The sequence below is a fragment of the Triturus cristatus genome, chromosome 12 (genome assembly GCF_964204655.1).
Source record: "Triturus cristatus chromosome 12, aTriCri1.1, whole genome shotgun sequence".
Classification (NCBI taxonomy): domain Eukaryota; kingdom Metazoa; phylum Chordata; class Amphibia; order Caudata; family Salamandridae; genus Triturus; species Triturus cristatus.
In genome coordinates, this window is record NC_140595.1 from 157,619,800 (window position 1) to 157,642,855 (window position 23,056).

Genomic DNA, 23,056 nt, shown 5'->3' on the forward strand with positions numbered 1-23,056 from the left:
TGAGGTCAATATCTCCCATCAAAAGCAATTGCTGCATCCTCTTGCGGATGAACACTTTTTCGGTGGTTCGCTATATCTTTTTTTTTTTTTTTAATCTATTTATTTAAAAAAAAAAAAAAAATCAAATGACATCACATAAATCAACCAAATACAAAATAAGCCATTTAAAATGCACAATATACAATAAATGAAAAGTGGTCAACCCAAAAAATCATGAGCACTCCCAAAAGCATAGTCAAGTGGAGCTTGATTGAAGGATACCTATTTATAGATAATCTTGTGATGCACAGTTACAATGTTTCATTATCGACAGCAAACGGAGAGGTAGCAGTAAAAAGAGCACAGAGTCAGCCTCTGCTCTTGTTTCAGGGGGCCCCGATTTTCATCCATTTACCCGGGCAACCTGTACTTTCATACACCACTCTCTATGCCTGCATGCACCAATCCATATCAGACTCCCAATCAGCACATTTCAAAGCAACCCCTCCCCTCCAGGCTCTGGCGAAGTTACGTTTCGCAACCATGAATCCCAAAGTGACCCACAGCCGCTCTGGCCTAGACAGATCAGTGGCATCCCAAATATTCCAGAGTCACAGCTTCAGGGTGGCCTTCACCTCTTTACAGTAAGTTTGAGACATAGCAGCGATGACTTCTCCCCAATAGCCCTGAAGACCACCATTGGTGCAAATCTGTGCCTACGTGGCCACAACCATGGGGACATAACGGAGATACCAGAAAACCCATTTTAACCAATACAGAGCTTGTGTAATAGGTCCTATGTAAAAGTTTGAGTTGAATCAGTTTGAACCGGGAGCGAATTGCAACCTCACGGGGCGACGCCAGAGCCTCCCTCCACTCCTCATCTGAAAGCTCACCCACATCAGAACACCACTTTGTACCGACTTTGTCAAAGAGGTCAGGTGAATTGTTGAGAATTTTAAGTTATGTGAGAGATACGGATTTCTTGGGGGGATAGTCGTCTAATAGTCTGTCTTCCAAAAGGGGAGGACACCGGCAGTTCCTCACCTTTAGAAAGCACCTTAGTCAATACACTTCGCACCTGTAGATAGCGAAAAGTCTCTCCATCTTGCAATTGGCATTGCCGCTGCAAACCACAAAGACACCACACTGCCCTTAACCCACAAGTTGCCCACCCTAAACAAGCCTATCAAATCCCATTTATCAAACCCAGGTTGCTGCCCGAGTACGCTCAGGCAACAGGAGTCAAGTAATGGGGTCGCCTGCGTAATTTTACCCTTCCAGCCCAGCGCTACATTCGCCATATGCCAGACAGAGACTGCCGTGGAGGTCGGAGTGAATTTGGGCTCTAGTTTCGACCCACCGTATTGCGCCCTTAAATACGTACCAGGCAACATATTATGCCTATCCATCTAATATGCTGGGTCATCCACTGGCCGATGCATCCAGTGGTTAAGGACAATAAGTTGCAAAGTCCAGTAATAGGCTCTGATAGACGGTAGAGCAATGCCGCCATCATACCAGCTCAGAATAACCTTGGCGTAGGCAATTCGAGGTGTGCCGTTGTTCCACAAAAGGTTGCGGACTTCAGATTCGACAGAATTAAAATACTGAGCTGGAACTAAATGTGGTGTATTCTGCAACGCATAAAGAAAGTGAGGGAGCGCCATCATTTTATAAAGAGCTGCTCTTCCTAGAAGTGTAAGAGGAAGAGTCCTCCAATATTGTACATCCGCCCTGAGACGCTGATGGGGAGCGAGCAGATTACCTTGCTAAAAAAACGCCTCATCCGTCGTGACGTAGATTCTCAAATATCAGAAACCATCAGTGACAATTTTGCACCACAACCCGATGGAAGAAGCGGAGGGTGTCGACTCAAAACATATATAAGGGACTTATCCCAGTTGATTGTATAGCCGGAGTATTTTTTATTTTTTTTAAAGAGTAAAGATGTGCAGCACTTCATGGATAGAAGATCGGGGATTGTCAAGATAAAGCAAAATATCATCTGCGTAGAGGGACACTTTGTCCATCCAATCCGGCGACCAGTTGAGCCCCCGAATCCAGTGGTCCCCCCTGAGCCATATAGCAAGAGCTTCAAGCGCCAGTGCAAACAACGAAGGGGACAATGGGCAACCCTGTCGTGTACTGCATCCCAATTCAAAAACTGCTGATCTGCTCCCGTTAACTGCAATTCTCGCCAGGCGGTTCACTATATCAACCACTTGGGGGGCACGAGTTCACACCTATTGGCCAAAACAGCCTGAGGCTTTTGGCATTTTTGCCTCTCTCAGAAAAATCACAGTCATAGAGGAATATCTTCTGGGCAAAGAATCTAGTAGCGAACTGGAACTCCAGATTCCTGAGGGACTACAGCGATTGGAAACTCCTTTCTTCCATCTAGTAGACTATGTCAACTCCGGGCCCGTGCCATGTGGATCTATTTGCGTCACGGCTCAACGCTCAACTTCCACAGTTCTACAGTTTGAGACCGGATCCGATTGCCTTGAGGACGGTTGCCTTCCTACACTTTTACGGAGTTCAGATGTGTTACGCCTTACCTCCATTTGCCATGATTCTGAAGGTGGTGGCCCTAGTCAGACGTCAATCGGCGACTCGTGTTAGTTACTCCTCTGTGGAAGACAATCGTGGTTTCCGGCTCTTTTGGAATGGTTTGTGTCTCTTCCTATCCTTCTTCTAGTTTTTCCCTCAGTTACTCCTGGATTTAGAAGCTTTGCCTCATCCTCAAATTCTTCAAGACCAATTGATCCTCATGGTCTGGAAAATTAGACAAGACCAGATGGAAGGAATTACGGCGGCAGCTGCCGAATTTATACATCAAACTTGGTGCCTTCAACGGGAGGTGGATCCTGTGGGATCCAAATTGAAAGATGTTCTGAATTTCCTTTCAGAGTGTGCCGAATTTGGGCTATGTTATAGTTCAGTAAATAATTTTAGGTCAGCGTTGTCAGCTGGACACAACCCTATAGAAGGCAAAACAGTGGGTGTCCACCGTACGGTATGTAAATTACTGAAAAGTATTAGAGTGGATCGTCCCCAGAGACCTAAATACACTAAACTACGGGACGTTATGAATGTTTTATCCTTAAGAGTCTTGGCCTGATAACGATGTCATTGAAGCAACTTTCTGCCAAATGGAATATGCTCTTATGCTTGATTTTGCGCCGACTAGTGTCAGTGGTACATGCTCTGGACCTTGCAGGTAGGTTGTTTTCTCCTGATGTTTCTTTTATTATCTCTAAACGAATGAAGACTATATCACGCTCCATTGATTATCCTGCTTTTCAACACAATGCTAAGTTATGTGTAATTAAATGTTTAAAAGTTTACAAAGAAGGTACTTTAACTCCTAGAACAGATCCTCTTGGTCCCTTACTATTGGCTATCCAGAAGCCTTTCAGCCCAGTATCTGCGGCGACCTTGGCCAGCTGGGTCCCTTGGGTCATGGCTGAAGCCAGGATTGACATTTCAGTGTATGGTGTTCATTCTGCTGGAGGAGCCAGGGCTTCCAAAGCCTTTGCTATGGGTTCTAGATTAGATGTTCTTCGAGCTGCAGATTGGTCATCTGACTCCATGTTTAAGATCTTTTATTATAAATCTATTGTGCATGCTTCTTCTATTGTTGTTGGTGAGCTTTGAACCATCATAATTTGAGCCTCCGCTCCTGCCATAGAATAGAAAAAATTCTAGCTCTTGCAAAAAGAATTTTAGATTCTATTAAGGACACGGAGGCGAAGATTATCCAACTTGTTAGGACAGGTAAGATGGAACTCTTTATGCTGTTAACGTATCATAAGGCTTATGTATGATAGTCTTGTCCCTCCCTTCTGTTCATGATTAAGTTAAGTTGGGTCTCAAACTATGTTCGCTTTTCAAGAGTGGATTCGAAACAGAATTAACTAACGCTCATGGCTTGGCAGTTTCTAGCAGTTGGTGTTCTTTTCCATTGGATCAGTGGATGTTGGACTTCCTTTTGAATTTCTTTCTTCTTGGATACTGGTAACTGTCCGTTGAGGGTTTAGAACTGTGTGCTTGTTTTAGTTTAGACTATGTTCTTTATAGTTACTACTTATTTGCACAGAAAGAGGCAAGAAGATGGTGCCTCTCTATTTTGTATATGATGAGCACTGTTGATTGGTGGGTTTAATAGAGGAGTGATTCAAAGCCTTATGGGAAATGTAGTGAGTTATGTTTACTGTTTTTTGATTGGCTGCCAATTATTACGAGTAGTAAATACTGAGAAGCATACCCTCGCCTCCATGTGCTTTAATAGAATTAAAAATTCTTGCTGCAAAAGCTAGGAAATATTATAATCTGATGCAAGTATTATAAGCATTCCAGTGATTCAATTAGATCATTCAACAGATATTCAGATAAAACCGATAGATCATAGGAAATTAACCTCTAACATATTTCTACCTTTCGTAATGTATTTGGCCTTGCTTATGGTATATTCAATTTTAAAGTATTATGATAGCAATTGTAAAGCCCTTAAGAAATGATATGCTTAAAGGGCTTCCTTCATTCAAGCTGCAGCGGTACGTGATCATCTTTAAGTCTACATGAACAAAGAGTTAAGACAGTTTAAGGAAAGTAAAAATAAAACTACATCACCAGGCAACACTTCAGAGCGTGTGGTCGTCACCATGTATTAAAAGAACTCCCATCATATGGAAAGTAAAACTGAAACACAGGACAGACTAAAAAAACTACCCAACGCACCAACCTAAGATCTAGAATGACAGGCTATTGGACATGTCTCTTCGTATATTGGCCAAGCCACTGTAAGGAATAGAGCCCAAGCAATGACAGAATAATATGTAACTAACAAAACAGATTAGAGGAATGTACTGTGCTGTCTCTAGAGACACAAAATCAAACTACAATACAGTGTGCCTTTTAAGATATTTCATGTATGTGATGTGTCGAACCCCTCTACAATGTGGCTAAGATAATTGTGTTGAACACCCCCCTGTCCTGTTATCTAGTCAAATGCAAACTCAAGAAATGTTTCATAATGGAATCGTATGTAAATTAACTGTAAACAGAAAGCTAATCTCAAACCTGTTATAAAGACTTTGCATATCACATACGTGAATGTTGTTTAATACAAAAACCATGTACGGTAACATAAATCTTCATCACAAGGATAACAGTACTAGCTTTGCTTCTTCTCTCTGCACCGTCACCCATTTACCAACAACGTGTATGGATTTTGATTGTTGCATTTTGCTTTTCTTTAACTAAGTGTAAAAGCTGATGGGCAATCGCCCAGAAGTTATACAAGTGAATCAACCAGGCCTTGCTTTTTTGTGCGACATTTCCACTTACTAAAACTGCTTGTGTGTTATCACTCATTTACACTGCTACTCAGTCCAGGCCCAGTCGCTTTCTTCAGCCACTTTCCCTTCAGTCGTGTCATCGACATATTATTGTCACTGTCATTGTATTTCTTTGCTAGTGAAAGTATCCAAATGTTCCAACAAATTAACAGCTTTATTTCCTAGCCCTCGACACTCTTACCAACAGTTCACAGTGTCTAAATGTTTCAGAGCTATGCAGTACAATTGTTTCATTAACACAACCAGCATAAAAGTTTGGACCAGCCACATTCCGACGAGAAACTAGTGCAGATTGTCAAAAAGTTTGTTAAAGCTGGATATCATCACACAGGAATTGAAGGGTGACGTGGTATAGGAAGGAGTGAAAATAAACTAGGTTTCAACCTACAGGAGAAAACACGCCAAGGTGCTTGACAATACTAAAATAGAATTACATACACCAATGAACCACAATAAGTAAACATTTGACGCTGCAAGCCGTCTGCGTGAAGGGTAAATGCAGAGAAAGATACACAGCAAAATAGGTGGACTGTAGGACACAATAAGGTGGACAAATAAAAAGCCATTTTCAGGAACCACTGCCTCAACATAGTCTCCTACGCCAACGATGCCCAGCTGATCTTCTCCCTCACCAACGAACTCACAGTCGCCAAGAACAACTTCCACAATGGGATGAAGGCAGCTGCTACCGGGATGAAGGCAGCTGCTACCTGGATGAAGGACAGATGCTTCAAGCTAAACTCTGAGAAGACCAAAGTTCTTATCCTGGGCTCCACCACTGTCTGGGACGACTCCTGGTGGCCCGCAGATCTTGGATCCCCCCTCACACTCACAGGGCAAGCACGAAACTTTGGAATCATCCTGGACTCTGCGCTCACCATGAACTGCCAGACCATCGCCGTCTCATCATCCTGCTTCCACAAACTACGCCTGCTAGAAAGATCTTCAAGTGGATCCCCACCAAGTCCAGAAAGACAGTCACCCACGCGTTCATCAGCAGAAGACTTGACTACGGCAACGCACTCTAAGCCGGCATCACCCAGAAACTCCTTAAGAAACATTCAGAAGGCCTCCATCACACTCATCCCCAATATTCCCCACCGCAGCAACATCACCAGCCACCTGAGAGACCTCCACTGGCTCCCAATCAACAAAAGAATCACATTTAAGCTCCTCACAAACACCTACAAAGCCCTACACGACACTAGGCCTGCGTACCTTAACCACTGCCTCACATTCTATGCACCCACTAGAGACCTCCGCTACGCCAATTTGGCCTTAGACACCGTCCCACATATCCGCAAGACCACAACTGGAGAAAGGTCCTTCTCCTACCTCACAGCAAAGACATGGAACGCCCTGCCTCTTCTTCCTAGGCAATCACCGTCACTGCCTCAATTCAGAAAGGACCTCGAGACCGGCTCTTCGTCCTCATTTTATTGTACCCCATGCCCACAGTTTGATTAAGAAACGCACCATGACTAATATGACTAAGATGTATTATACCACAATGCCTCAGTCATTGCAAGGACAATCTTCCAGGAACTATTACCAATAATTTGTGCGCTAGCAAACCTGTTAATAACACGGTTTGGATGCTGAACTGCATAACTTTGTCGTTGCAACACAGGGTGCCGATGCACTGTTTATGTTGTATGAAAAGGTCAATAAAAAGATTTAGAAAGCCAGTTGGTATTGATGCCTGAAAGCCAAGCTAATAAATGCTTGTGGTGGGATTGCCGTTCTGAACCTATGAATTAGACACTCTGGTGTAAATGGCTTGAATGGGAAGAGGTGTTGGTGTGAATGAACCTGCAAATGACTACGCAATGATAGCGTATAAATACAGCACAGACGTAGTTGTAGTGTAGCGGGCAGCTGTGCAAAGAGTAAGGAGTAGAATGGACGAATGCCATCGACAGAAGTAGGTAGATAGGTGGCCAAAGTACCTCTTGGATAAGATCATAGTTCGACGCAGGCTTTGTCACCTAACGATTTACCATGTAAATTGCTAAATAGGGGTGAAGAACCATGAGAGTATGGAGTTCTTCATTAGAAACTCTTAATGTGGTAAACCGTATGCTCTGAATAGATTGAGCGTGAAGGGTTCTAAATCCGATGAGTGAGTATCCCTAAACGTAGAGCATTCTAAGAATATCATACAAGTATCCCATCTCCAAGCAATCTTACCGGCAGCTTTGGGCTGACCTCTCCCTTGCAACAATGGCAGAAAAAGCGGTGCTGAGACACCGTCACCCCAGCCGCTGCAGCCGCCTCCGCCATGTTCTCCCTCCTGCGAGCCGACCACCTAAGGTTGGTGTCCCTGCGTGACGTCACAACTCGGAAGGAAACCTTACCGGGCTGGGACAGACCGCGGCTCTGCCTGACTGTGTGACGTCAGAACTTCAAAACGATAGAGGAAAGGGAAGGGTTGGGATGGAACAGAACTGTCTCAGTTCTCTATGGCCGTATTCGAGGAAGCGCCACACAGAAATATTTCCTAGTCTACAATGCGCATGGGCAGAGCGCTGTCCCAGCGCTGGCCATATTAAGATCAGGCTAAAGATCACGCCTCAATGATGTACTCCATGATAACAGCTTTCCTTTTCCACTATCTTTCTGCACAATAAGCATGACAAACAGCCCTGTCAACAATAGAATTTATAGACTCTTGCAACTCGAAAACTGATCTGAACTATTATTAGGTTTTTAAACGATAGAAACAACAAATAATTTACATACAAGGGATTAAATGTAGGTTTCATTACCTTAATTTTTTTACTTATACAATTAAATGTGTTTCCAAGTAACACTTGTTTTTTCAATTTTGAAGGATAATGTAATTTTATTTTCTAAAATACGATATAGTTATCGCAATTAAGAACGAGACTTAGGAACTTTAAAGATGGACGCTCTATTTGTCGCCTACCAAGCATCACAGCAGTATTTGACTGCTGGTGTGTTTCTAACAGTGGTTTAACTCTGCGTTCCAAGTCTCAGCATGGCGAGAGAGTGAACGCAGAGTTCCACAATATCTTTCCTTGTTTGTTCTTCAAAAGAGCGAACTTTCTTCACTTGGTGAGAAGATCTTCCCGAGTTTTCTGGATATTCGTGTGGTAAACTGGAGGAAGTGTAAGTGTGAGTGCCTGGGAACAAGTGAAATACTGCAATCGATGGTTCTTTACCAACTCATTTTAATGTGTGCTTCTAGCCAAGAAGGTTTTATTAGAAATCTATCATCCTGTTTAAAAACAGGATTGTGTTTATCCCCCTGCTCTTCGCTTATGTGACGTCCTTTGGAATGGCGTAACTGGTTGACACTGTATGTAACTGGAGGATTCATTGCCCATTCGTGTTTCTCTGATATGGTTTCTCTAAAACGTTCAATTGTACGTTGTTATCGACATTCACTTTTATGTAGCCAATAGATTTTAATTTTCATGTCGCCGAGCGTTCCCAGTCTGGTTCCACTAACTTTTCCTTAGTAGCTGTCACTGCCTTTTCATGCCAATTCTTTTCTTTTTGCACATGAACACTGAAGTAGAAAACAACTAGAATTTTTAATTTTCTAATGAAGCGTTATAGAAAAAGAAGAAGAAAGTTTACAAAGCAAGGCTCTTCTGTTATGCGGGTCTATATTGCGTGTGTTTGAGGGGGAGAGGTAGTGCGAGGTTCCTAGACTGCCGCCGTGGAAGTTGGTTGGGGTCGTTTGTCACTGGTGTCCTAGGGCCAGCCACCTATGGCTCTGCGAACTATGCCAACTATAAACAATTCCACAGTTGACTTGATGGAACATCAGGTAAGTTGTAGAGTTCCTTTATTTAGACAACCTCGCAGGACGCAGGTATTACATGTACCAACAAGTACTTTCCCAGCTTAAACATTCCAACCCTTCATCTTCAGTACAGGTAACATACCTAACATTCCACATTCTGCATGACACGTAACCACAATACTACGCATCCCTTTGGTTAAAAAACTACTATAAAGGATAATAATACTCAGCAACCAAAATATTGATACGTTTACACACTACAATAATAATATTCAGCAACTAAAATATTGAAACATTTACATACTGCAATCATAATCTTCTAAATTCTTAGGTTTCTTGATGCTTCTCCCAGCACCCTTCTCTTCATTCATTAATTCACTATTTCCTACATCCTCCGATGTAATTCCCTGACGTGATGACTCGCATTCCCTCTCAAATTAACATCTTCTTTTTGACACTCCTCAACATGTCCCTTACCAGTAATGTTCTCTACTTGAGCCACTTGGAACGGCACACAACCTTCAAAATGTGTCTACCCAATCGTTCTCAATCCTGTTCTTCGTGTCCTCCACCCTACCAATGTTATGTCTTGCCAATGCTAAACAACTCCTATGACAAATACTGCCATCATCCAGTTCCACAGTATTATTCATTACTTTCACAATTTGTTTATGAACACTGAATTTGCTTTTCCCTTTAGCAACCTTCCTAACTGACTTAACTCAGACCCACTGGCTCACCGTCACATTTACCTCCAGAGTTCTAAAAAATATTTTTCTCACTTCCTCTACGTTCCAAACTGTCTTTTTTCCCTCTATTCATCCAACCAGGATTCTCTTTGAAATGCGGTACATGTCCTCTAGTCACTCCAAACAGACTCTTTGGCACTGAATCATGGAAAGTCACCCTATAAGTCCAAGCCATTTTATTTCCTCATTCCCGCATCCCAATTTTTCTTTTCATGATTGGATAGTTGTAAAATGCCCTTAATCATTCTATTCCCTCTCTCCACAATGCCATTTCCTCAGGGATGATATAATGCTGTAAATTTGTCCTCAATACCTGCAAATTTAACAAAGTTCTTCAGATCTAAATTGCATCCCACTGTCCATTATAATGGAAGCTGGTAAACCCTCTCTCAAAAAAAAATATAATTCAAAGATTATCACTGTGCCAGTGTCCACTTTGTTGACCACTTCCTACTCCAACCATCTTGAAAACAAATCCATTAACACTACAATGTACTTACAGACCATTCCATGTAATAGGTCCCATGACGTTTAATGGCACTTTTTCCCATGGTAATTTGGGACGCCATAATGAACCCGTAGGAGGGTTCAAAGTTTTCTGAGATTTGTCGGCACTTGACTTCATACAGGATCGTATGAACCTTTCTGTATCTACTCTAGACCACCAATATAATGCCTTCACATTACGTTTAGTATGTGCAATACCTGAATGTCCTTCACGGCTAACCAAGACAATCTTGTCTCTGATGGCTTTAGGAGGTATAATTTTGTTAACAAAAATGCCATCAACACTTGGCTCATCTTGGACTTCCCAATATGTTTTAATTTCACCTAATAGCTCCTCTTACACATATTTTCCCCACCCATTTACAATTCTTTCTTTAACATTTCTCAAGGTATCATCTTTGTCATACGCGTCAGGCCTCAAAAAATCTACTTGCCCACTTCTATGGTGAGTCAGATTTTTCAGGTCGAGCTATTTTTAAGACCTACTGGTCCATTCTGCAGAGAGAACTTTAGCTGGAAAGGAACTTGTGTTCTATTCATTCATGAAGTTAATGAGCTATAAAGATGCCTTTAAATCTTTTTTTTATCTTGACACATTTGCTTTCTGTTCAAGGACAGAGGTCAATTGTCAGTTTGTCATTTTACTGATTGATGCTTATCTTATTCTGGAAAATGGTGTTTACTCTTCTTTCCCTTACTACAGTAATAGGAGTTTGTAAAGAGAGCTGTCTGATAATCATTGTGAAACAAAAAGCTGTAGCATATCAGTTTTTTCTAACACAAAACATTTAAATAGCTTGTAAAAGAAGAGTACAAATATTCTATAATATGTTTGGAATTACAAAAGCACATTTTTTAAAATTCAGAAGTGTGATTCAAGCAAAGATTTAAATGGGAGCAAAACAAATCAGAACAATTTACCTGATGTGCCAATGATACATATTTACTGAAGCTCGATTTCCAAACATTATTTTTACACTATTATTTTATCAATAAAGCTGCAAATCAGTGTGCCATTTTGTGGCCATTTCAATAGAAAATGTGCTGATTGCAAATGACAGTGTGCTACCACTTAATGTAAACACTAAGGGTGATGATTTTCTGAGTTTCTATTTGGCACTCACTGTTTCTTGGTGTGTCAATATCTCCTATTATCTGTGTTAGTAGTGCTGCAAAGGAAAGAGGAATCACCTAGCCTCCTATTGCTAAGACCAAAGTTGATCTAACTAAATAATATAATTCAATTCCCGAGCACACACTCTTACATATAAAATACACAATAATTTTATATCTCTTTTGTTCTTTATTTTCGTTTTTCTTATGTGCCTAGCCAACACGTGTTACATCGTATCGGGTATTTCCCACAACTTCTTCAGGTCTGAAATACAATAAGATATTTTGGGTTGTAGTGTGTAAGCATACACACCGCATATCAATATTTATACTATTGGTGGAAACCAAAGAAGGCTCACCTGGGTGTACTGGCATACTGCTAAAGAATGATAAAATTTCATTGTTAATACTTTTACTTAGCACCCTTTATATAATGTGCATATATACATGTCCACTTTTATTGACTCATAATACTCAGAGTACATGCATATAATTTATGCGGGACGTGGTGCAATTCATAACCCACATTTAATGAAAAAATATTATTTGTGAAAGCAAAACACCTATTCGTGAGTCTAAATCATATTCTCAAAGTAAGGCTGTGGTCATACAGAATCTACCCTGTTATAACCAAATTGTATGGTTCGGCTCATACCTGTCTTCTTTTTGTCATGTGCGTCAAATACCTGTATGGCAATTGATAATTCATGGGGTCAGTGTTTCTGCTTCACTATTATCAAACCCAGAAATTGTAAAACGTAATGGGGGAAATCCCCCATTACGTTTTTAGTACCATTGAACTTTGTGTCAATAGTCTTGTAAACGCATGGACAATCTTGTAATTCTTGCCGAAGCCCTAGACAACCCTTCCATTGTTAACAGCCTAGTCAAAGGTTTGTGATCCAATCTCACTACAAATTTCCTTCCCCATAAACACTTTCTAAAATGTTCTAGTGCCCACACACACTAATGTTTCTCTCTCTGTTAGACAGCATTTCTTCTCTGTGGGCGAAAAAGAATGAGAAGCAAAAGCTATTGCAATTTCTTTCCCATGTTCACCCTTCTGAGTTAGTACGTTCCCCAGACCTTTTCCACTGGCATCTGTGGTAACAAATATTTCCTCTGTGGGATCAACACCTTGCAACCTGTTTAATTCCGAAAGATGACCTCTGACATGCACTGGACCATTCAAACATTCGTTTGTTTCTCAACAATACACGCATCTCATGTGTTTTCTCTGAAAATGTCCCTACAAACCTAGAATGAAACTCAGCTAAACCCCAAAAATAACTAAGTTCATCCTTGGATTTGGGTGATGGTGCCTTATTAATAGCCTCTACAAGTTTTTCTTTAATTCCCTTGTCACTCATTTCATATCCAAGATATGTGTCCTTTCTTTCAGTGAACTTGCACTTAGCAATCTAATTTGATGAGTAAAACCCCTCAATTTACCAATTTTCCCTTTGAAGACTGATGGAAATGTCCTGTTACTTACCAGTAATCTTCATCACCCCGATTAGGGTCGTCCTCGTCCAAGACCTAACAGAGTGAGGCATTCCTGCCCCCATCAGCCAATCAAAACGCGCTAAACTTTAAGGCAAGGGTCACATAAGCCCCTCCAACCCACCGCCATGCCTGTTATCAACAATCCTAGATATAAACACAGAGGTAGGGAAGAGGACTGGGTCAAGGAGGACCCTAATCGGGGTAATGAAGATTACTGGTAAATAACAAGACATTTCCCCCCCCTTGGGTCCTCCTCGTCCCAGTCCTAACAGAGTGAGAAACTCGCAAGCAGAGAACCAAGAAGAAAAAACGCAGGGCATCAGGGATCCATGCAAAAGTACAAAATTTAATCAAAGAAATGATTCATGAACAGCAGCGTTCAAAACGCCAACAGCAAAACTGTCAACGGAGGCATGTAAAACATCACGGCGATAATGCCGAACAAACGTGTGATGGGACTGCCAAGTGGCTGCTCTTCAAATCTCCTGGATAGAGACCCCCGCCGCCTCAGCCCAGGAAGCGGACACAGAACTTGTTGAATGACCCTGCACCTGAGACGGCGGAGGCAGACCCACAGACTTAAAGGACTGGCAGACCGCCAAACAAACGCACCCAACGACTGATGGTAGAAGTAGAAACCTTCTTTCCTTTAGCCACCCCCCCACAGGAGACAAACCGGGCAGGAGAAAGCCGAAACCCCAGAGAACGCTGGAGGTAAATCTGAAGAGCCCTGCGAGCATCCAAAGAAGAAACAACAATTTTCCCCCTCCATAGGCAAATCAGGAAGGATCACCTCCTGCTGTAAATGGAACTTGGAGGAAACCTTAGGCAGAAAGGCTGGTCAAGCCGCAAAACAACCCTATCCTGCAGGAACTGCAAATAAGGGAAGGAGATAAGCAAAGCACTCAACTGCTGAGCGGAGGTGATGGCCAAAAAAAAGCCACCTTAGCGGACCACCATAACCACTCCGCCTCCAACAACGCCTCAAAAGGGGGCAACTGCAGACCCTGCAAAACAGTAGGCAAATCGCAAGAAGGCAAAATCACAGGAGAGACCAGACGACGAAGCCGAAAGCTCAGAAGAAGCCGACTCACCAAAGGTACAACAACCTCCAAGGAAGCCCCTGGACCCCGACAAGCCAATTGAGCTGACAACTTGGAAGGGGAAAGGGCCTTCAAAAATCCATCCCGGAGAAAGTCAAGAACAGAAGCCGGATCCCCAATCACAGGATCCACACCATGCGAAGATCACCAAGAGACTAAAGAGCCCCAATGTCTACCATAGCAATTAAGGGTCGAAGGCCGACGCGACAGCTGTATGTCAAGGGCCACTACAGAAGAACAGCCCAAAGACTCCGTCAGCTGCTCAAGAGCCAGGCCGTCGGATGCAAGCGACGAAGACAGGGCAGAGACAGGTGCGGATACTGAAGCGGAGCCGGGACTAAGGGAAGCAGGACAAACCTGTCCCCCCGCCAGCAGCATCAAGAGAGGAAACCAAAGGCAGCGAGGCCAAAAAGGAGCTATCAACAGACACCCCCCCCCGAATCTCCTGCAGCACCCTCGGGAGGAGGGGGATACGAGGGAAGGCATACAGAAGGCCAGGGAATCGAAAGAGCATCCACCACCCAAGCCTGAGAACACACCACCTCCGAACACAATCTGGGGAGAACATCGTTGTGAGGGGTGACAGAGATCGATCCCGAACCGATGACAAAGGTCCCGGAACAGAGGATGGAAGGTTGCGGCTCAAGGCGTCTGCATGAACTTTCAGATGCCCTCAGGCCAACAGGTAAGATTCTGCCCAAGCACAAATCATGGAAGCCAGCAGATTCAGAGACGCGCACCGGGTCCCCCGGCAATTCAAGTAACAATGAGCCACCTTATTGTCGGTACGAACTAACAGATTCGCCCCGTGGAGAGGAACCTGAAAGAACTGCAACACCTCCCAAATGGCCAGCCAACTCCCGCCAGTTCGAGGAACGGGTGCTGACCTTCTGAGACCACTGACCCTTGGCCTCCAAGGAGCCCAACGTGGCTCCCCAACCCCAAAAACTGGCATCCGTAGTCAACAAGAGGGGAGCAGGAAGCTGAAAACGCACCCCTTTCTCCAGATTGGCAGTGCAAAGCCACCAGTCCAAGTCCCGAACCACATCAGGAGAAAGAGGAACCAGAGTCTCGTAATCCGCCCGAAAGGGGTTCCACCGAGCCAACAGATGAGTCACCCAAGGGTTTGAGATGCAGGCGAGCCCAAGGAACCACTGCAGTGGTGGCAGCCCCACAACAGAGTCTGCAGGGAAAAGATCCAAACAGGAGGGAGAAACACAGCCCCCAGAGTGGTGTCGAACAGACCCCTGATGAACTGAAGTCTTTGAACAGGGACCAGATGAGACTTGGCCATATTCAACTTGAACCCAAGATCCTGGAACAGGGCCAACGTAGCCTCCACCGCCAGAAGAGCCTTAGGAAAGGAGGAAGCAGAGATCAGACAATCATCAATATAGGGAAACGCGGAGAAACCCTGATGTTGCAAACCCCCCACGGCAGGAGCCAGTACCTTGGTAAAAGTCCTGGGAGCAGTGGAGAGGCCGAAAGGCAAAACCTGAAACTGGAAATGCATCCCTTGCACCGCAAACCTCAGGATTCACTGACTGGCTGGGTAGACAGGAACGTGAAAATAGGCGTCTTCCAAGTCCAGAGAAGCCAAAAAATCGCCCTCCCGGACGAGGAAAATGACTGACTGCAAGGTGACCATCCGAAAATGATCCAGCCGCACCAACTTGTTCAAAGCCCGGAGATTTAGAATCGGGCGGAAGGAACCATCTGCTTTTGGGATCAGAAACAGATTGGAATAGAACCCCAGGCCCCTCTCCTCCACCGGAACCGGCTCAATAGCCCCTTTTGACAACAATAGGGCGACACCTGACAACATTGCAACCACCGCACGGGGTCTTTTGATAATGGGGTAAACTAAAAAAAATGCCCGAGGGGGGGCCCCGGAAGGTAATCTGGTAACCCATCCCAATGACAGACAAGACCCACTGGTTGGAAATCAGACTTGACCAACGGGCCAGAAACAACCGGAGCTGAGCCCCTACCACGGCATAATCACTTTTGTCCAGCACCCGGGGGATGCTGCTGAGGCCGGGACTTATAATGGAACGCAGCCCCCTGACCTCAGAAGGGCTTAAAAGGCAAAGCCCCCTGAAACCCCTGTTTATGGAAAAAGGATTTCTTCTTTGGCACAGGCTGAAAAGGTTTTAACATCTTCTCCTCAGCAGAACGCTGCACCATTGTGTTCAAATCGTCCCCAAAGAGACGTGGACCCTCAAAAGGCAGCTTATGGACCAAGGCCTTCTGAGCAGCATCAAGATGCCAAGGCTTGGTCCAGAGAGACCTCTTACCAACCACTGCCGCCCCGGCAACTGAGGGGAAGGCCCACAAAAAATCAAAAGTCACATCAGAGAGGAACTGAGCGAAGACCTCAATCTGCGCCAAGACAGGAGCAGGGTCCACTTGATCCTGTAAACAGTCAAACAATTTCTCAAAATCCTTGAGAAGCACCTGCGAAGCATAAGCTGAATAAGTGCTAGCACGCACCCCAAAATGAGAAGCAGCATAAGAACGCTTGAGAGCGGACTCCACCTTCTGCTCAACTGGGTCCGCCAGGGAAGCCTCATCCGAAGAGGAAGATGAAGCCATGGAGGACAAAAGAAAATTGACTTTATGATCCGGAGGGTACTGGCTGTCAAAGTCCACCAGGCGATATGGCTTCCCCAGAAAGCGATGAATTCCCTGCTTGTCGACTTCAAGCCATTCCTTAGTCAAAATATCCTTTAGGACAGCATGAAAGGGCAAGTCATCCACCACAAAGGAACTATATTGGGAATAAAACCCAACACCAGATAAGGACTTAGGGTCAAAACCCAGCACCTCCAGAATATGGACCAACATGTCCGAAAAAACCTTGCCTTGAACGTATTTTTCCTTAGGGGAGTTGTCCATGTACTCATCATCATCCTTAGACTTTTTAGCCGCAGGCTCGAGCATCGCAGTGTGGACAGCAGAATTAATTAAATCCTGCAAATCAGCTCTGGAAATCTGCAAAAGGTCAACCTCCTGCAACTCCTGGACATTATTCTGCTCCGATGAGGATTTTGCAGGCAACGGAGAGGAAGCCCCATCACTCATGGTCACAAGCAGGAAGAGCAAACCACACAGGAAGCCCAATACACACCAGGAAGTGCCCAGCTACTCCCATAAAATACTGACCCCAATTAATCCAGTCCCGTGAAACACGAGACTTGGAAACCACAAAGGACAGCCCTGCAGTCCCCCTCACTCCCACCCTCCTGAGCCACACAGAACAAAGCACCATGGCGGCGGGAGCCGGATGCTGCTGGAAGACCCCAGCGCCGGAACGACCCGAGGCCAGAAGACAACTGAAAGCTGCCCAGCACATGCGCAGGGAGCGCGTTCTGGCCAAGGAGCGGGAGCGCAGCTGACCAGAACCCAGGTGCGGCAGTGCGCAGAAATTGCAGTAAACAGGAGACACGGAGCATATCAGCGTTCCGACCGCCGTTGGACAGCAAAAGAAAACAGGTATGGCGGTGGGTGGGAGAATCTTATGTGTCTTTTGCTTTAAAGTTTAAAGCGTTTTGATTGGCTGTTGGAGTCAGGACTGCCTTACTCTGTTAGGACTGGGACGAGGAGTACTCATGAGGGAGTAATGCATCCAACACCCATTTCTTTGTATCCTCCACCTCACAAGCTACTAGTACCTGCTCTGGAATTGTGGGATCCAGAATTATGTTTAATTTTCTTTGGTCCTTTCACCCAAGAATGGATGGTCCTTCTTTAGCTCCATACAACTTGCATAATGCATGTCTATTCCTGAACCTAAATACCAGATTTCGAAATCCTACCATATCCATTTTTTTTCCTGTATAGCTTTCTGGATCGACATCAGGTGGTTTCAAATGTAACCGATGATTGCAACAAAGTGTTTCGCCCAGACACACTTTGCGATAATCGTGTATGGTGACCCTCAATCAGCTGCTACTTGTAACGATACTTCCCCAAACCAAACCAACGTGTTTTTTTATTATCTCCTTCACTTGAAATTTTCAATACCACTTTCTTTTTGTAATCCTATTTAGTACTTAACCCAGCACTCTCCTCCAATGAGAAATCATCATCATCATCATCACTCTCCCTCACACGACACCTTCCTACTTTACTTATTTTCTTTCCTTTTAAGCACTCTGGCAAAATGGCCAAACAAACCACACTCCAAATACTTGGCCGATTTAGCTGGATATTTCTCAAATCTTGCTGAGTATGAACTGCTACCACACTGGTAGAACAGTAAGTTTGGGTTCTTGTTTGAGACAGTATGATCACTCTTGCATCTGTCTTTCTTCATGCTGTTGTATTGTCTGCATGCTTTTGGGCGTGCTGTCTAAAATGTTATTCACAGAGCCACCACCTTCCTCCTTCTCTGGAGATATGGTAGCCTTGGCACACCGTTCAGCTTGTTCGGCTTTCTTCACTATTGCCATAATATCCTTGAGACTGGACTCTCCTTCAATCTATATTCTCTCCTGTATACTATTGTTTTTGGCATACATAACTATCTGATTGCGTACTAACTCATCGTGCAGGTTACCAAACCTACATGTGATAGCCAGTTTTTTCAAAGCAGAGATATAGTATTCATTAGTCCTACACTTTTCTTGTTTTCTCTGGAAAAAAGCATGCCTCATAACAGCTACACATACTGTAGGTGAAAAAGGTTTGGCCAAATCCAATGACGCAGATTTGAAAACCTCCAAATCGCCTGCGTTTCTTTCATGTTTCTGAAGCTGGCTATAAATGCACAAACCCTCTGAGCCCAGTCAATGAATTAAAATTATTTTCTTCCTTTCAGGTGTGAAAGTCCCACTACAATCCTCCAATTTAGTTATACAGTTGAGGAAATTCTCTTTCTATTCACTCCATTGCACCTCCGGTTCACCAAATATTATTTAGGAGAACTAAGATGTAAGGCAGAACTACCAGTTGCTGAACTAGCCTTATTTAAAGACATGTTAAAACCCTACATGCCTTATTTGCAATTAAAATTGTGGAACTATTCAAGGTTTGCAAACCAACTTATATAGTTATTCAAAACTTACTATTTTTCAGGTTCCTGTTGCCAAAGAAAGTGCACAAAATGCACTCCGGTAGAAATTCAGCCAGGAGTGTGCATAAAGTACTTCAACTCCTGTTACCTCTTTTAGCCGGGCTACCTCCGTACTTGTTTACACGTTTTTTGTTTTTTTTAACAACAAAATGGCCGCACATTGAGTTCATGCCCTTTAGACCTCAAGCACTTACGAACGGGCCGACACTTTTATAACAGCTTTCCTTAACACGCTGTTTGTTTGTCTCCATGCTTTTCTTGATGTGCAGCTGTTAAGCATTAGTGCTCTTGCGGTCCCCCCAGCACGGCATGTACACACGCCAGACTATTATTTGAAACGTGCTCAAGGTTTGTGCTCGCGGTATGCCCCCAGCGGTCTCTCTCAACTGCCGGAGCACGTGACTGCCTCAAAACACTTGCCCAGTATCTCAATCCGAAAAAAATAGTTAGCAGGCAGCGTTTACATGTCAGTAGACTGGATTGCCCCACTGGAAATATTTGAATCATTAACATTTACCAGCTGAAACTTGACAGGAGGTAGAAACAAACTTAACTCCTCCTTCATTGTAAAAGCGATTCCGTAGGTTCCTGAGATTGTTCATCTCAACGCCAATTTCCGCAGTGATGAAGGACCAACCTCGTAGGGCGCAGGTATTACATGTTCAAACAAGTACTTTGCCAGATCAAATTCCCACAGCATTTTAACCCTTCACCTTAAGTACAGGGAACATAACTAACATTCCACAATCCACATTCTGCATGACACGCAACCCCATTACTACAGGGTCATTTGCCACTGGTGTCCTGGAGCCAGCCAACTATGGCTCTGCTAACTCTACCAAGCACAAACTATTCCACAGTTGATGCCCAGGGCAGCAAGGGTGAGGATTGACAGGCTTCCCAGGGAGGTAGTGTTCATCAAACAAGCAAAGCCGGCAACCACCCAGCTGACACAGTCACTCCAATGTCCAGCCCAATGCTTATCTTTTCAAAGAAAGAAGGTGTTTTAGATCATTCAGTTGTACTAAATACTACACAATCTAATATGTTCTACATGAGTGTACCTAGGTGCGGTTTGGCATTGTGGGCCACACTTGCCCTAATACCACTCTACTAATCTTTTCCAGGGTAGCACCTTGATTGCTGCTCTCGCAAGCCATAAAATCAGTATATATCTTGCACAGATGCAGCGTTTTCTTAATCACTTTCTAATGCTCGCTGAGTGTTCAATCTCACGGGAAAGACAATTGCGAACGTTTGACACAGAAAAAAGAATTCCTATATATTACAAAGACCCGCTAGGGGTAAAATAGCTCATTGTCCATCTCCCTTGTTTCTTACTTATATTTGGACGTTCTACAATAAATAAAAAGTTCAATCCACCAGGAAGTAGTAGCAATGTCTTGCCATAACTTGTTTGGGAAGAGTTCCATTACATGTAAAATCGTTTCATTAATTCAGCCTGAGGAGAAAGTAAAAGTTTTTTTTTTCTCAGGACTCTTAAGTCGTCGCAATTACCTCTTGGTGGATTGAAGCCAAGCTCCAGTTCCAAACAAGGAGCATGGAAAAGGAGTATATTTTATCACTTTTTTTGGTTCCCAAGTTGACCGGAGAGTTCAGTATGATTATCAATTTAAGAGGAGTCAACAAAGGGATTTTTAAAATTCTAGTCCGATGAAGATTCTACAAAAGATTATTCCCGTTGTTTGAGAAGGAGCCTTTATAATCATGTTGGATGTTATGGGTACCTACTTAGATTTCCTTTGCACAAAATCATCTGTGATTCCCGAGATTTTGGTTACCAGGAATCATCATTTTAAGTTATTGTCTTTTGGAATTGGACCTGCCTTAGTGGTATTGATCAAGATGATTGCTCTGTTGGAGGCCCTGTTCTATCTGAAAATCTGGAATGAATTTACCTAGGCAGCTGGCTTCTTCGTGCACTGTCAAGGAAGATAGCTTAGAGGGGTGTAAAACAGGTTAAGAATGTCTGGTTCATCATTGGATGCTCCTTATTGTGGACAAAGTATTAATTTCTTCCATGTCAAAACAGAGCTTTCTTACGAGTCGATTTCAGAACTCCCTTAGCAATGGTGTTCCTTCCAGTGGAGAGGCTAAGCCTCCCTCTTTCCTCTTTGCTATCCCGTCTTCTAGCTCCATCTCGTCTATGCTAAAGGAAACAGGAATACATTGGTTTTGAGTGTTTCTGCTTTCTTGGGCAAGGCTTCATCAACTACACGTTCTGGTTTATCTCTTGAAGCTTTGGAATACGGCTTCCAAGAACTTAGATACAACTATTCTGGTGATTGTTCCTTGTGGGAAAGTGGGTTATTATGTGGTGTGGATATAATAATTTATATTAATATTGTTTTTTGTGAATATTATGTATATGATGTCTCTAATGACTAGATGACTTTGTTAAATACATGTTTATGATAAGAGGATTATGCTAAAGCATCCACAATAAAAAAGAACAGTATGTTTTGAACTTTGGAATAGTGTTGATTAAATGAATTTTTAATTTGAGCAAATAGAGTATTTGCACCCTAGGCTGTGCGGGAATGGGCAGGTGAATGGTTACACTTGCACTCTCCTTTTTGTCTACATAGAGGCTGGCAACCTCTTTCCTACCCAGCACGCCACATTGTTACATACAGAGAATGCAAGAGATAAATTAGTTTACACACAGATAGGTGTGTGCGGTCCCACCCACAAGAACCGTGGATATAATAATGACACAATCTTTATGAGGTCCAGTTAGGTTAGATTAGTCCTGGATAGCTATGGCATAGAGTGGTTAGGATAATCAAAGAAACAAGTATAAAGCATTTAGAAGTACCAAAACATCAGGTAAGTAAGAAACACAACACAATAAAAATCCAACACCAAATGTTTAAAATAGTGTATTTTTATATTAAATTGGGCACTAAAAAACCAAAAATCTATTATGGGGAACCAGATAAATGGTTTTTAAAAGGTAAGTAAATTCTTGTAAGTTCCAATAAATATTTGTATTCTGCACCGTGGTTCCTGAGCCAGTGGGCTAGTGTGACTACTAATCCACTCTTGGACTGGCCACAATAGGTTGGGAGGGCAGTCACTGGGACCACTTAGTCTGGGGACACATACCTGCCGGGGCCAGCAGTCCGAGAGTCCTCAGAAGATTTCACCGGGAAAGAGGTGGTCCTGATGTTGGGGTGCAGGATGCATAGAAGATGGTAAGGATGCTGGAGCTATGGAAGAGGTGCGATGAGTGTTCCTGGGTCCACAAACTTCAGCTGTCGTTTCCAGCCTCAGGACTCTGTCTCCCACGATGCACCAGTCAAGTCCTGTGCAGCTCTAGTTGCCACTGGACATCTGGCCTACGGTTATAATGGACTTCAGTTGTTTTCCACAGATGAGTCTCTTTCTTGCTGGAGGCCCAGAGTGGGGTCTGGCCAGGACTTGGTCTCCCAGCAGGCACTTCGGCATCCAGCGGCGGGCATGTGATCCTAGGCTCTCACAAATGCAGGCTTCCTTCATCTTTTGTGGCCCTGGTGCTGAACAGGGGGCTACCCACCTAACCCTTGCAGTCACTTCTCTCCTGGTACAAGTTAGCACTGCAGGTACAGTCCTCTTTACAAATCCCCCGGGTTCAGCAGGTGCAATCCAATCTTTAGAGCGGCCTCTCTTTTTGCTGGGTCTATAGAGCAGCATGGCAGTCTTCTTTCAGTTCTAGGTATAAATGGAACTCTTGTTCCATGAGTGAGTATAGCAGGCACAGTCCTCTTTGTCTATCCCTTGAGTTCAGCAGGTACAGTCCTTCATTGGTGCACCCTCTCTTTGCTGAGTCCAGAGAGCAGCAGGACAGTCCTTCTTCTATCTTCTTACCAGTCCAGCAGTCA

General features: G+C 43.7%; 2 protein-coding genes across 3 annotated transcripts in view; one reads left to right on the forward strand and one right to left on the reverse strand.

Moving 5' to 3' along the window:
• The window catches only part of RNF115 (ring finger protein 115), a 148,085-nt gene extending 140,236 nt beyond the window's left edge, over positions 1–7,849 (reverse strand). The window contains exon 1 of the mRNA XM_085638927.1: positions 7,533–7,849. Coding sequence (XP_085495053.1) covers positions 7,533–7,625 — 93 coding nt within the window. The 5' untranslated portion in view covers positions 7,626–7,849. The remainder of the gene's footprint in view (positions 1–7,532) is intronic.
• A 466-nt stretch (positions 7,850–8,315) lies between these two features.
• The window catches only part of POLR3C (RNA polymerase III subunit C), a 148,209-nt gene continuing 133,468 nt past the window's right edge, over positions 8,316–23,056 (forward strand). The window contains exon 1 of one of the 2 annotated variants that reach the window (XM_085638929.1): positions 8,316–8,474. The gene's annotated coding sequence lies outside the window, so the exon portion shown is untranslated. The remainder of the gene's footprint in view (positions 8,475–23,056) is intronic. The other variant, XM_085638931.1, reaches the window with a different exon arrangement.